Raw genomic sequence first — 13815 nt, forward strand, 5'->3', positions numbered from 1 at the left:
ACCATCCTGATAAGCCGCGACAATACCCGGGATCTCGTCGAACGACATCAAGGTGATATGAGACCTAATGCTGGCTCTCTCCACAGCCTCCATCATCCTTTCGGTAGATTCTCTACTTGCAACATAGCTCCCCCGAATCGTGAGCTCTCTGAAAACGATGACACTAGAGTCAAACCTCCAATTCTCAGCAGGCAAGCCCAGAACTCCCATGACGCCTCCAATTCGTAGAAGCGTCAATGCCCAACTATTAGCTGACAGGGAGTCTGTGCAAACCACAACTGCGGCTACTCCCTCCCCGTTTGTAAAGTCCATGATTTGAGAAGTTGCATGCTCCGAGCCAGAATCCACCACCAGCGCCGGCCTGAGACTTTCATTGAACATCTCAGTAGCGAGCTGCCTCCCTGCTGGTCGGCTGTCGACCGCTATGGTGCGGAAACCCATGGCGCTGGCAAATTGTAAACCCAGATGACCCAAACCTCCGATGCCGACAATAGCCACAGTATCTCCTGCTTCCAGCTCACTTGTTGCCTTTTCGAGTGAGCCCCAAACTGTAGCACCTGCACACATCAATGGCGCCGCTTGCTCGAAAGATAGGGTCGGTGGTAAGCTGACAGTAGTCTCTGGATCTATGGCAAGATACTCGGCGAATGCCCCATCATGATGAAAACCGGCGGTTTCTCGCTTTTCGCAGAATCTTGGGTCCAGACTATGCTTTCTGCCAGTGCGAAGTGAAAGACCGCAGCCACTGCATTTGCCGCATGAGTTCTTGTAGTTGAGAGCGCCAACTCTGTCGCCGACCTTCCAATTCTGATTACAGTCTTTACCGACCTGAACCACGATGCCGGCAGGTTCATGAGATGCGATCATGCCCAACGGTGACTCAAATTGTCCCTGTAGAACTTGTAGATCCGAGTGGCAGAATCCTGCGGCATGAACTCTGATAAGTAGCTCATTGTCGCGAATAGCCGGAGTTTCTCTCTCCACTAGCTCATATGGTTTGTTGTACTAAGGGCTTGATTAGCATTTCCGGAACTATCTCCTGGAGCATAATGCATTATGAGAACCGACTTCCGTTATCTGGGCTGCTCGCATCAGCGGAGGAATTATGGGATTTGCCATGATTTCCCAAAAAGAGAAATTGAGGTTTGTCAAGAGCCTAGAACATAGATTGAGACACAAAGAAGATATACTGTTCTTGATGTTTACTCTGTGCGCCAGATGAGGCCGTTGAGGCTCGAATCTAAAGTTGGGAGAACTTCAGACAATAAAGGACTCGTTCAGATGCTATTCTGGATGTGCTTATCTTACGGATGGCCAAGCTTCTGAAGCATTCAAGCTGAAGAGTTGTCGATGGTTGTTGGCCGTTATCATCCGACTCAAAGAGGGGCCAAGTCGAGTCGTTGGAGCAACTCGTGCGCCCCCAGTTTGCCTCCAAATCTATCGACCACACCCCCAATCTACAGGAATAAGTTATATCTCTCCAACAAGACCGTAGGTCCAGAAACCCGCGACCGGATGGAGTCCTCCACCCCTCTTGGACAATACCCCTCCTTTTCAATACCACGGCTACGGACTGAATGCAAGTGATCGGTGAAATAATGTGGATGAGTGATCAAATGCCCGATGGTAGCCGCCCAATCAAAAGTATCACAATAAACAGCTACCCAGCCCAAGATCCCTGCTTTTGCGCCAGACCTTCAGATGAGGTGAATCCACACAAGCTACCCCGCGATAAGCGAGCCAAGGCATGTGAAGGCATTGCAGAATTGATAGCATAATGAATCCCGATAAGATGATGAATACCCCTCAGTGACATGACCGACTGAGCCGCTGCTAGATTTCACCGTTTAAGAGGAATCAACTCGCAGCGCAGCAACATTTTCCTGTTTTCTGCCTTTCCCCGAACCCCGCACGAGTCTTCAGCAACCGATTTCAGATCATTCCACCTTTAGGAGCGCTACCCCTCTCTACCGAAGTACTGGGCAGAAATTCAACCGTAAATCACAATGGGAAAGAAGCGTGTTCTCGTCAGCTATGGCGTCGATGTCGATGCGGTCGCAGGCTGGCTAGGATCCTACGGGGGAGAAGACTCGTCCAACGATATCAGCAGAGGTAAGTATTGGAAGCTAGGGTAGTTGGGTATTCGCGGTCTACTTGAAGCTTACGATTGAACTTTTCAGGTTATTTTGCTGGAACGATAGGTGTTCAACGGGTGCTGAAATTTCTCGCCAAATACGACATCAAGGCTACATGGTTCATTCCAGGACACAGCCTCGAGACCTTCCCCGAGGACATGGCCGCTGTGCGAGACGCTGGGCACGAAATCGGGCTACATGGCTATTCGCATGAGAACCCGACAGATATGACCATCGATCAACAAAGAGAAATCCTCGATAAGACATATCGCATGCTCACAGAATTCGCGGGCAAGCCTCCAAGAGGTAGCGTCGCACCATGGTGGGAAACAAGCAAGGAGGGAGCCCAGCTTTTGCTCGACTATGGTATTGAATACGATCACAGTATGAGCCATCACGATTGCCAACCGTATTATCTACGAACTGGCGATGAATGGACCAAGATCGACTACAAGAAGAAGCCTAGCGAGTGGATGAAGCCCCTTGTGAGGGGACAAGAGACAGGGCTCGTGGAGATCCCGGCCAACTGGTACCTTGACGATTTGCCGCCAATGATGTTCATCAAAGATGCGCCCAACAGCCATGGATTCGTCAACGCCAGGGATGTAGAGGATATTTGGCGAGATCACTTTGACTACTTCTACCGCGAGTACGATGAGTTTATCTTTCCGCTCACAGTCCACCCGGACGTGTCTGGTCGTCCTCACGCATTGCTCATGCACGAGAGACTCATTGAACACATGAAGAAGCACGAGGGAGTAGAGTTCGTCACCATGGAGCAGATTTGCGACGAGTTCAAGGCGAAGACATCGCCGGCGCAGGGAGCCGTGATGCCTGCGGAGCCAGGCGCCATGCTCAAGAAAGAAGCTACAGGGGCATAGATAGTTCATTAAGGTAGTTTAATGAAAATTGATATTCAAATTCTCGAATCATCAGAACTTCCATGCCTGTTCTGTCCTATTCTTCTCCATATTAACATATTTGCTTGGCGCTTTATCTCCACTTCAAAGAGCCTGCGTTAGTCAACGAGGAACTTTTGAGGTGAGTTGCTCTTATTACTCCACGATTCATCTTTGCGCAGCGACCATCTCTACAGACCTGGCTCTGTGTCTTGCTGCAAGACCGTTGGAGTAACTCCTCGTTGATTGGATTCATTGATATACATGCCTCCAAAGTTCGTTCACTTACCCCGCGCTTATCACTTGTGATGCTCTAGTCAAATCAGTGAGTGTGGGCCTTTGGCTTTGGGGTATATCTGCTTCCAAGCCCGGAGCTTTCTAGACTCCAACTTCGGCACATGGGTTCGACAACGGCCCCAAGTCGTCCCGTATACCCCAACCTTATCGCAGCAACCTTGTTTTGACCCACTGACACTCCACAAACGCACATTGAACCCCTGAACGCGCTTTTGACTTTGGTTGTCGCCATGGGTCGGCGACCCACGATCTTGGAGCGGCATCTGAAGCTCGTCGCGGGGTTGGACAGTCTTTCCTCTCGACAGCTATCTTGCGTCGGAACATCTTTGCCGCTAGGAGATAAGCCACGCCAGGCTCTCATGTTCATCTCACTCGTCATAATCGATATCACCAGATGCTCCAACTTGAACTTACAGGGACGATCTTATATTGAGGTGATGACCGCGGCTCGTTCGTCACACGGTACTCCACGGAATCGGTAGAAAGCGACCACTCTAGCTGGCATCGGAATCAGCAGCAACAATCGAAATAACCGTCAAAATGTCTCAGACAAACTCCGAAAAGAGCGATGCCATTACACCGGCGCCGGCCCGGAGCAGCGGTAGCATTGACGCGGGAAAGCTCGAGAATGCCGAAGATGCTTTTGAAGTCTTCAAGCGCGGCGAAGGGACGGTCGACTTCCGTACCGTGGGATGGATCCACGCCTCAGTAATCTTCTTGAAGGGTAAGAAAGCCTTATCCATCTGGCAAGCAGAGGTGTAGCTAACAAATTCAAGTTATTTTCGCAACCGGTGTTCTCACAATTCCTTCAGCCATGTTCGTGCTGGGTGCGCTGCCCGGTGCTATCAATGTTCTCGGCTGGCAGTTCCTCAATACGTATTGCGCCATTATCCAGGGTAATTTCCGCAACGCCCATGCTGGATGTCATTCCATCGCGGATATGGCCAACGTTGTTGGTGGTGTTTGGCTGAAGGAAGTTGTCGGAGTCCTGTTCCTCGTCACTTATGCTATCGTCGGCGCATCGGGCATTTTTGGCACATCAGTTGCCTTCAATGCGCTCTCGAACCACGCCATCTGCACCAACTATTTCATGCTGGTGGCCACTGCCTGTGTCTTTATTCTTGCAAGTGCTCGAAAATTCGAAAAGATTGCATGGTTGACATGGGCTGGCTTTTTGTCAGTGTATATCGCTGTTTTCATTGTGGTGTAAGTTCACTTCCTCTTAACCCAGACTATATCTCTCTATATAAGTGTATTAGTCCTGCCGTCTGCGCTCCAAAGCCTTCGCAAATTCCACTAACATTTGTCACAGTGTTGCCGTTACGCAAGTCGACAGGCCTGCCGCTGCCCCAAAGACCGGCGATTTCGACCTCGGTTACCATGTCATCGGAAATCCTAATTTCGTGACCGCAATCACGAGTGTTGCAACTATCTTCTGCTCTGGTGCAGGAACATCGGCTTTCCTCCCCGTCATCTCGGAAATGAAGAAGCCGAAGGACTATAATAAAGCTGTGTACCTTTGCATGGGTATTGTCACAGCGTCCTACTTGACCTTCTCACTTGTAGTCTATCGTTGGTGCGGCCAGTGGGTTGCCTCTCCTTCATTGGGCAGTGCCGGAGAGACCGTCAAGAAAGTCTCGTATGGCATCGGCTTGATCGGCTTGATGGTCAGCGCCTGTCTGTACATCCATGTCGCCGCCAAGTACTTGTTTGTCAGAATCCTGCGAAATTCTGTTCATTTGCAGAAGAACTCCGTCATTCACTGGTCTGTTTGGCTTGCGTGTACCCTCGGAATGTCCGTGGTCTCGTTCCTTTTGGCATCTGGAATTCCCATCTTCAACTATCTGTTGGCGCTAGCAGGAAGTTTGACTTTCGCACCTCTGGCACTCGGTCTTCCTGGTTACTTATGGATCTTCGACCACCAGCATTACAGACAGGGTAACTGGTGGCAAGCCATGGTCTACTGGCTGAACTGGCTTATGATTCTGCTGGCCGTTTTCCTGACTATCGGTGGTACTTATGGTGTCGTTCAAAACATCATTGATGCCTATGCCAACGGCCTGATCGGGGGTGCCTTCTCATGTGTAGACAACAGCGGCTCATCATGAACGGTCGGTGGAAATGTGAAAAGCCATAAATACTTGATAGAGATTGGAGGGGATTGGTCTTCTTATGGATATCTATCAACTCGGTTAGCCCTAACAGAATTATAATATTGTTCGTTGTCATCTGGCGTCAAAGTGATCGTCCATTTTGATTCACTTCAACAAGGCTAGCATTGAATGACCAGTTTAGGCAGACATCGTAACAGAGACAGCGCAACAGATTTGAGTCATATGAATAGTACTAAAACCTTCCTAGATGACGATACCGTTCAAAATGCAATAAAAACGTGACAGGATGACTACTGAATACAAGATAACATAATATTTACTGCATAATCGCCATTCCTTGGGCATTTTTACCAACGCCGAGTTGTCCAAGTGCAAAATGCTGGACTTGTTTCTTCGCGACGGTGTCAACCACAGTGATTACAGATTGTGTTGTTCCGTTGCCTGGACTCAGCGCATACACAAAGTGTCCAGCAGCCCTCAGGTCAGTTAAACCTGAATCACCATTGGCGCTGAGATCGAGGATACTTTGGATGCTTGCATCGCTCAGTGACATTTCGACCAACCTGTTAGTCCCAACATCAGTGACGAATGCGCTGCCAGTGGCCAAAGAAACTGCGACCCAACATGTTGCTTTCTGTCCGCCGACGACGCCCATACCCTTTACAGAAGCAACACTTGTCTTCGAGTCAATGGACAAAACCGCCCCACCAAAAGAAGCATCAGTGACAAAGAGGTTGTTGCTCTTGGGAATCGTCGACGAACCAAACAAAACTGCAGTACCGTTCGGCGACGATTGCACTCCATCATGCTCAACGAAACCCTGACTGTTGATCTTGTACGCACCAAGAAACCCTTTTTTGTCCTGAGATAGATCACCTTTGACTGTAGTGAATAGGGTGCTCTGGTCGTTGGAAAAGAAGACTTGAGATATGGTGTTGGTCGGTCCAACAGGGGGAGTAGTCTGGCTTAGTCCAACGGGTCGAAGACTATCCATGGATTCCAGTCCATCTTTGGAAAATCTAGCGCAAGAGACTCCAGACTGTTCCCCGGAACAACCAACGCAGACAACATTGTGTTTCATTGACGCCGCTATCGTGTTGGGGAATTGACCAGGAACCGCAACAGGGCGGCCCATCATGGTGAGCTTCGTGGGATGTGACGGGTCGATTGAGAACATTGTAACCGTATTCGAGCCAGCATTGACGGCAAATAAGCTCTGTAAGACTGACATCAGCATCAGAGTTAACATTCAAGAATGCGAATCGGCTTTATTACGTTGCCTGCAATAGTAAGTGCCGACTGAGATGCTAAGGCATCAGGAGCAGCGGGCTCGTTTGATGTGCCATCAAGAAAATTCGAGCCGAATCCACCAGTTGGGAATGTTGCTCCCCTCGAAAGCATGCCATTGCTGGATATTGGAATGGCAATCACAGAGTTGGTCTGATCGTTGGTGATGGTGTAGATAGCTTTTCCGGGCTTAAATTCAGCCTTGCACCCCACTGTTCTTCCCGAAACAGTTGATATAGATGAAACAAAGCAAAAGGAGAGAACCAGGTGTTGACGCATGTTGGGGATGGAGTAAATAGTGACTAATGATTGAGGCAAAAGATGTAGGTCGTGAGTGTTGATAATCACCAAAACATAGGAATGAAGTATTTTTTTTTTTGTAGAAATGGACGAGTTGAGTAGATTCTTGACGGTGTCGACGGAAGACTAAGAGAACACAAAGGATATATAATGCGAGGTTTCTAAGGGCAAACAAGTCACACTCGTGACTACTGTGGAGTCGCTCCCGCTTCCAATCTTTGAGTGAAGTTATTGCGCATTTCGCAAGGGCGACATGATGCGGTAATCCCCATTTCCTATTTAGGAAGAGTCGATGAAAGTATTTGTTATTACTATGTGCATCCAAACATCGATTGACGTCTCGAAACTCGCATCGCGGAAGCGCTTCAAGGAGCAAATACCCGGTGGGCCCGGCAGCCATGTCTTCCCATTTACTTCGCTCTCCCAGCATACTTGCTTCAGTCATTGTCTGTGGATTCCACACCATCGAAGGGGAAGCCACAAGATCGTGCGGTTGATTCCACATCGCCTGCGCCCACTAAATAAGGTTATCGAAACGCTACAGCCTCCACGAAGCGCTCCTTTCGTCTGACATGCGGTAAGACCTAACCAGAAGAGGCAATTTCGATATCCTCATCGCGTCAAATGAAACAAGTGGACCATTTGATCGTCAGCCGAACATCCGAGACCATCCCAGGATGTGAAACTGCCATCTGAGGTGAGGAGTTATGGTGTGCAGGCGCAGCTGACAATCAGTCAATAAAATTACATCTCGGGACTGTCGAGAACTTGCAATCATTGCTGCACAACAACAAACCTCAACCATGAAGAACAAGACCTTCAATTTGAATTGTACAACTCAGCCTTACCTGTCCGTCAATCTTTCGAAATCATTCCAGTCTTTGCGTTGTCTCTTTGCATCAGTATGAGTAGCAAGATATTCCGTATCTTCAACCCTGGAGGTTCGTCCATGGAATTGAGGCAGTACAAATATGCGCACGCATGCCGTACAGCTTTTTGTGTACAACTACATCGTTGTCCGGGATCTAAATTCATCATAGAGGCCAAGCAAGACCCAGTGGAAAAGCGGCGAGCACAACTTCGAAGTGCTCAACGGTATGAAAATATATATCTGTCAATAGTGAGGCGATTTTCTAATCCTGTATTTAGGTCATACCGTGATCGCAAGGATAAGTACACCAAGTCGCTCGAACAAGAGGTCGAAAGAGCCCGAAACAGAGAAGCTGAACTTATGATCCGATGTGAGCAGATGTATGCTGCTCTCGAATCGTTGTCATTAATACTTTCGCGCCATGGAATCGGCGTTCCCGCTGCTTGTGGGGATAACACAAACAGCGAAAACGATGGTGAAATGCACAACGCGTTTCATTTTAGAACGGACGAATCCTTGACTGAAATGGGAGCTATCGAGTATTTGAAAGCTCCAGAGATAGAATCGGAAGACTGTCGAATAGTTGCTAAAGATCCAGTCCAGGCGGAACTTCATACGACGGCTGACATTGTTGCCGATGACCTCCAAACGGCAACAGACGCCCTGTTGAGTCATCGATACACCGAAAAGGAAGACATAAGAATGCCGTGGTTGAAGACCAACAGAGCAGTCGCCATGAATGATTGTGACGACAACCGAATGTGCGAGGTTGACTTGATCGCAGCAGGTATGGAGTTTGTTCTAAGGTGAGACCACAGCCATGCTATGATACGTCGATATCCTTCAACAATCTCGTCTTTATAAGTTACACACTCGCTGACTCCATTTGAAGGCTCGAAAGTCCTTGCCTTGAACATATTCATGGTGACCCCAAGAAGCCTGATGACTCAACGGGTCACGTTTTGACAGTCTCTGCAAGAACTCTCTCTCTACATGCAGACTCATCCCGACCGAACGAGAAAGGTCGTACTGATGCTCCGTCGTACCAAGGCGCACCCCGAGATATCTTAGAACGGATCCTGGCTCTCTCTCCACACGTTTGTTTTGACGGGGAGATGACGCCAGCTCAAGCGTGGGAGTACATACGGAGCCAACCTCACTTTGGTGGTATCGAGCTGCGAAGATTATGGGAGCTTGCTGATAGATTGAGGGAGGGCATTAAATGTCATGGGTGAGTGAAGCTCTTCACGATTGGCCACTTTTCCGGGCTGACAATGAAATCAGTTTTGGCGCTGTGATTGAGACCCGGAATTTTCAGACATTGGTATACGATGCTTTACTACTCGGGACGCTATTTTAAAAGGAGTTGTCCTTAGTTCAGCAACAGCTAGCTCCAGAGTTTCGCAATATGGTTGTCGAGGTTCAAGGGTTATGTTGAACGGCAACAGGCTGCGAATCAGAAAACGACAAGAAGGAGGTTTTTCTTAATATATAGCGAGTTCTATCAGTACCTAATGCTATAATGGTGAAACTTCTAGATCATCATTGACGTCTGTTTGAAGAAAATCCCAAGTTGCCAAATCTCGAAAAAGACTGGGCATACCGTAATCAAAGAAATCGTAAAAGGCCCTGTCAAAATGAGAGTAGGATAGCCCATCAACGAACCATGTATCAGCCTGATGACCCGATTGACCTTCATTGTCTGTGGGATCTTCCGGCGGAAAAACCTCACTAGGCTGCACCAAGCTCGAAACAGGTAACAGCGAGCTTCCAGTCACACCCTGAGTTGGTCGCTGTAGAGTGTTCAAGTTGCTGATAGGGTTTTTAAGTACGTTTGCGTGTTGATGTGTGTTGTCGCAAGTGCATGGAGCGCCCTCCGTGATTCGAAAGGGAGGAGCGCTGGGCCTGGTGAATTGTTGCAAACGCCTCACTAACCTGGCTACTCCCTTCGCACTAGTCCAAAGTTGACTGAGGATGATGAGGTTGTCGTAACAAGCTCCAAGATCTTTGTACGCTTCTTCTGGTGCTCGCTCGCCATCCCTGAGAGCCCGATAGATCACCGTGGTAGACATTGACATCGCATAAGGTACAAGAGGAAGAGGCGGGAGATTCGCCGGCCCTTCAAGACAGACGATGCGTAGTACACTATCAGCAGAGGATAGGCGTCGCTGATATTGGACGCTTTTCGGCCCGCTATAGCGACATGAGAGCATCGCAGCGACATGGTACCAAATCTGCAAGTACACTAAGGGACTACAATTAGAGAAAGCCACAACGTATTACCTCTAGCTCCAGAATGACTTACATCTGTGTGATCTCTGGAACTCATCCAGGAAAACATCAGTGGTAAGCTCAGAGAATGTCGGAAATGCATCACAGTCATCATCCGTTGCGGTAGAGCTAGCTTTGTAGATCCTAGTTGCCGTTTTCATCAAATCTCCAAGGGAGAGAGATATGGCCATCAACTGAGACCGGTAGTGATCCTTTCGGGGAGCGATGCGTTCAACCCCGATGTCTGTATCATCGATCATGAACGGAGCCGCGCCCATGACGGGTTTGTTCAGCCGATCCAAATTTCGTAGTGTCCACCACAAAAAGTCGCAACGCTCTTGGTCGAAATTAACGGGGACTTTTACGTGCAGTGATATTGCCCACGCTTCGGATATAGCCTGAGAAAGATACCCCGATGAGCGATCTAATCCACTCAGGCCGTCGTTGTGTAGATGCATCAAGGCTAAAATTTGAACTTTGGTGATTCGGTCGGGCTCGAGATCCGCCTTGATAGAGGCATCAAGACCTTTGAGCAATTTAGAAGCAAAATGTCTCGGATCCATGATGGCGCCATCCTCACGGATTCTCAGAAATGGAGCTGCCTGTCTAAATTTACAAGCAATGAGGGAGACTGCTCTGAGGAGGAAAATTGATGCTTGCCCGTTACTGTAGTCCCGAAATATTGCAGTTCCATCTACCACTGGAATGAGATCATCCAAGAGCATGTTGTAAATTGGCAGGAGAATGTCAGTCGTCGACTTTGGCAATTCGAGAAAAGCACCCTCTTCCTCAAGATATCGTCGTTGATTATCTGGTATTTCAAGCCGCCTGGACCTGAGACGGTGACGATCGTACCAATTGCGCTGGCGGAGAGATCGTTTTTCTAGGGAAATGCCTTCTTCAGATGTATTTGAGTCTTTCTCCTGGCGACGTGGATGTACTCGACAAGTGCCAGCCTTGTCTGCAAGTCTTGTTCCTGTCGAATCCATGGAAAGGTCTGCCAAGACAGATTCTGGGTTGTACAGACTGACACGGCTCGGACTAGGACTTGAGTCCCGAGTATTCGATGCCTGGCCAACTGGCTCTGTGATTAGCCTGTCGCCGCGTCTGGCAGCATATGGTCTTTCTGTGACACCGACATGATAACACCGTTTCTTTCGTGCACGACAGCCTTGACAGGGTAGATGGCTTGAGTTAGTTGGGAGTGGTTTTACCGAGAGGACCTGGACATGAGAGGAATTATATAGACTTATCTTGGGAAGAGCGTTTAGCGTTCTGCTTCGCTGAGGCCTGCCAAACAATTTCCATATTGGTACTTGCTACCAATGCGCGGTGGTTGGGTGATGTTGCGGAGAAGAGTTAAAGCCCAGTGGAGTCTGGTCGATGTCCCCAGCTGAACTCAACCCTGAAGACAGATCGTCTCCACATGGTGGTACTCTGGACCAATCAGCGAAGTGTTGAAGTGGCAATGACCACATCGTTTGGAGTTGCGAAAACGTGGGGAAATGCCCCTCACATCGAGCTGCAGATCCTGGATCACAACGTAGCCGACGCTCGTGGCCTGACGTTACAGTGGAATGGCTTTTACCCTGGCTACTTCAGACTCGTAGGCAGTTTCGCCCGTGGATGGGCGAGAGATTGAATCGCCCGGGTGAGACGTGAGTACGGCAGACGGCCCAATGCCGTTCACTGTGTGGAGGTAGAGAGGGCGTTGAAGGAGATCGAGGACGACATTTCCAACTGGGAGCATCCAGCAGAGTATTGTAGTGCAGTCTATGAAACCTTCTGGATACTTTTTCATGTATCTGGATATTTGGAGTATCATTTTCCATTCACCCAAGCGGGATCTCAAGTGACGAAATTGAAATGGCTTGGTGACAGCAGAGCGGCATTTCGTAAACGCTCAGGAAGTGATCATTGCCTGTTCGCATTTCTGATAGATAGGATTCCGAATTGACAGTGTGCTGTGTCTCACTAAAAGTGTCCATTGAAAAATGCTTCGCGTGTAGTCGCAAGGAGTATGCATCTGAATATGCTGTCCGGCCTGGGCCGCGGACTGCCCCACAGGCGAAAAACCCTCCGGTCTGGAGCCGGCCGGAAGGAAATTAAGCCAAGATGTCCAATGTCACTGTCACGGTTTGCCGAGAAGTTTAGCGCCCGCCCGGAGCGGGATGGTTGGATCAGATCACATACTGTGTACAGATGTTCCCCCCGTGCTTGCGTGATGAAACCTCTACCCCTAGGTCCACGGGAGTTTACCTCCTCTTTCCAATTACATTGCAAGTCTTCTTAGTGAACTTCTCCCCTGCCTTTTGATGAAGGATGAAGAATGCTTTTGCCAACGTCCTTCTACTGCGGCATTCAGTACTGCCCAAGCCTCGCCTCTCGCAACTCTTTCAACCTTCGCTATAGCCACATCCCATTGTCGCATCATCTCATTCCGCCTCGACTCTCACCAAGACCGCGGCAGTGTCGACTCGTCATCTTTACAAGTGTACTCTCCAAACAACTGTCCTCTATGTCTACGCCAACGCAGATGAACTCGCTTTCAGATTCGGAGCCATCAGAAAACGACGAAGAGTACCCCGAGCCATCTCCCGAATCAAACATCAAAGACTGCTGCTACAAGAAATGGGGGTTTGTTGTTTATCGCACAACTTACAATAACTCTTCGGACCAACCTTGGGCGAAGTTCAAGGAACACGTGGTGAACAACCTGAGCAAGTCTGTTCTCGAGTCCGATGCTCCGGAAATCATCGATAACATGGACATTATCTTTGTGGATGACCCCACCCTCGAAGGAGTTTCTGTCAGTGACCTGCAGCGTCGCTTCAGAGCTTGGGTCCAAAAAGAGGACATGGGGCCTTTTGAGACGGACGAGAGTGGCGGCAGTGAAAGGCACTACGTGCCACGAGGCGCGAGGCATGAGTTCTTTATCCTAGTTGACGACGTTGGTCTCCACTCCTCATTTGTTAGTCTTGTTCGCGGCTTCCCACATGATCCTACTGAGGAAGGTCGCGAACATCTCAAGATCTGGCATCACGCTATTGGGACCGAACTATACGATGAGTTGGGCGACCCAAATGCTGCTTGGACTGGGCGCTACTACAGGTACCTACCGAGACACCTAGTTGCTCAAGGTTATTAGAGGCAAAGTGCTGCACGGAATCTCAATCACATCGACTGATTGCAACACGTAGTCAGCGTTAGAATAGGCGTCCCGACTTTTCTTGGATTCCACACCTCTCAGGACGATTCATGGGCTGAATACGACGAGTGTTAGCCTTGGGTGGATGTATGTCATCTAGATTCCTAGGATCCGGGTTTGTTGAGTTGAAATCAAGGTGTTCCCAAGAAATCTGTGTGTCATCAATTTATCTACATTTGTTAGGGGCGCGCGTAGTACGTAGGCATGATTACATACTGGAATGACTGATAGGCCGATAGGTAGACGCCTGCTACGGAAAAAGAATTCGCCTATCTGTGGAGTCTTACTAGTGCTGATACATGTCAGGTCCCGTGGGGAGGGTGATCGGTCCATGTTTTGCTTCCCCCCTGGTCCGATAACTTACAAATTGGGTCCGTCGATCTGATCAATTAAGGAAGCGGCAAGTGAAATGGCCCAGAGTCTTTAATCGAGC

The 13815-nt window shown here is 49.0% G+C and overlaps 3 protein-coding genes across 3 annotated transcripts; all 3 read left to right on the plus strand.

Moving 5' to 3' along the window:
* Window positions 1-2006: 2006 nt before the first annotated feature.
* Window positions 2007-3016, plus strand: N0V96_011936 (uncharacterized protein; the record flags this gene model as incomplete). The annotated part of the gene is made up of 2 exons (XM_053192504.2): window positions 2007-2112; window positions 2202-3016. 2 exons carry the CDS (start codon window positions 2007-2009, stop codon window positions 3014-3016), a joined length of 921 nt encoding a protein of 306 aa, XP_053049861.2.
* Window positions 3017-3871: 855 nt separating this feature from the next.
* N0V96_011937 (uncharacterized protein) lies at window positions 3872-5439 on the plus strand (the record flags this gene model as incomplete). The annotated part of the gene is made up of 3 exons (XM_053192503.1): window positions 3872-4055; window positions 4108-4537; window positions 4644-5439. 3 exons carry the CDS (start codon window positions 3872-3874, stop codon window positions 5437-5439), a joined length of 1410 nt encoding a protein of 469 aa, XP_053049860.1.
* Window positions 5440-12289: 6850 nt separating this feature from the next.
* On the plus strand, window positions 12290-13322 carry N0V96_011938 (uncharacterized protein; the record flags this gene model as incomplete). The annotated part of the gene is made up of 2 exons (XM_053192502.2): window positions 12290-12298; window positions 12711-13322. 2 exons carry the CDS (start codon window positions 12290-12292, stop codon window positions 13320-13322), a joined length of 621 nt encoding a protein of 206 aa, XP_053049859.2.
* Between the last annotated feature and the right edge of the window lie 493 nt (window positions 13323-13815).

This window comes from Colletotrichum fioriniae, assembly GCF_027942845.1.
Source record: "Colletotrichum fioriniae strain IMI 355084 chromosome Unknown scaffold_19, whole genome shotgun sequence".
NCBI classification, from domain to species: domain Eukaryota; kingdom Fungi; phylum Ascomycota; class Sordariomycetes; order Glomerellales; family Glomerellaceae; genus Colletotrichum; species Colletotrichum fioriniae.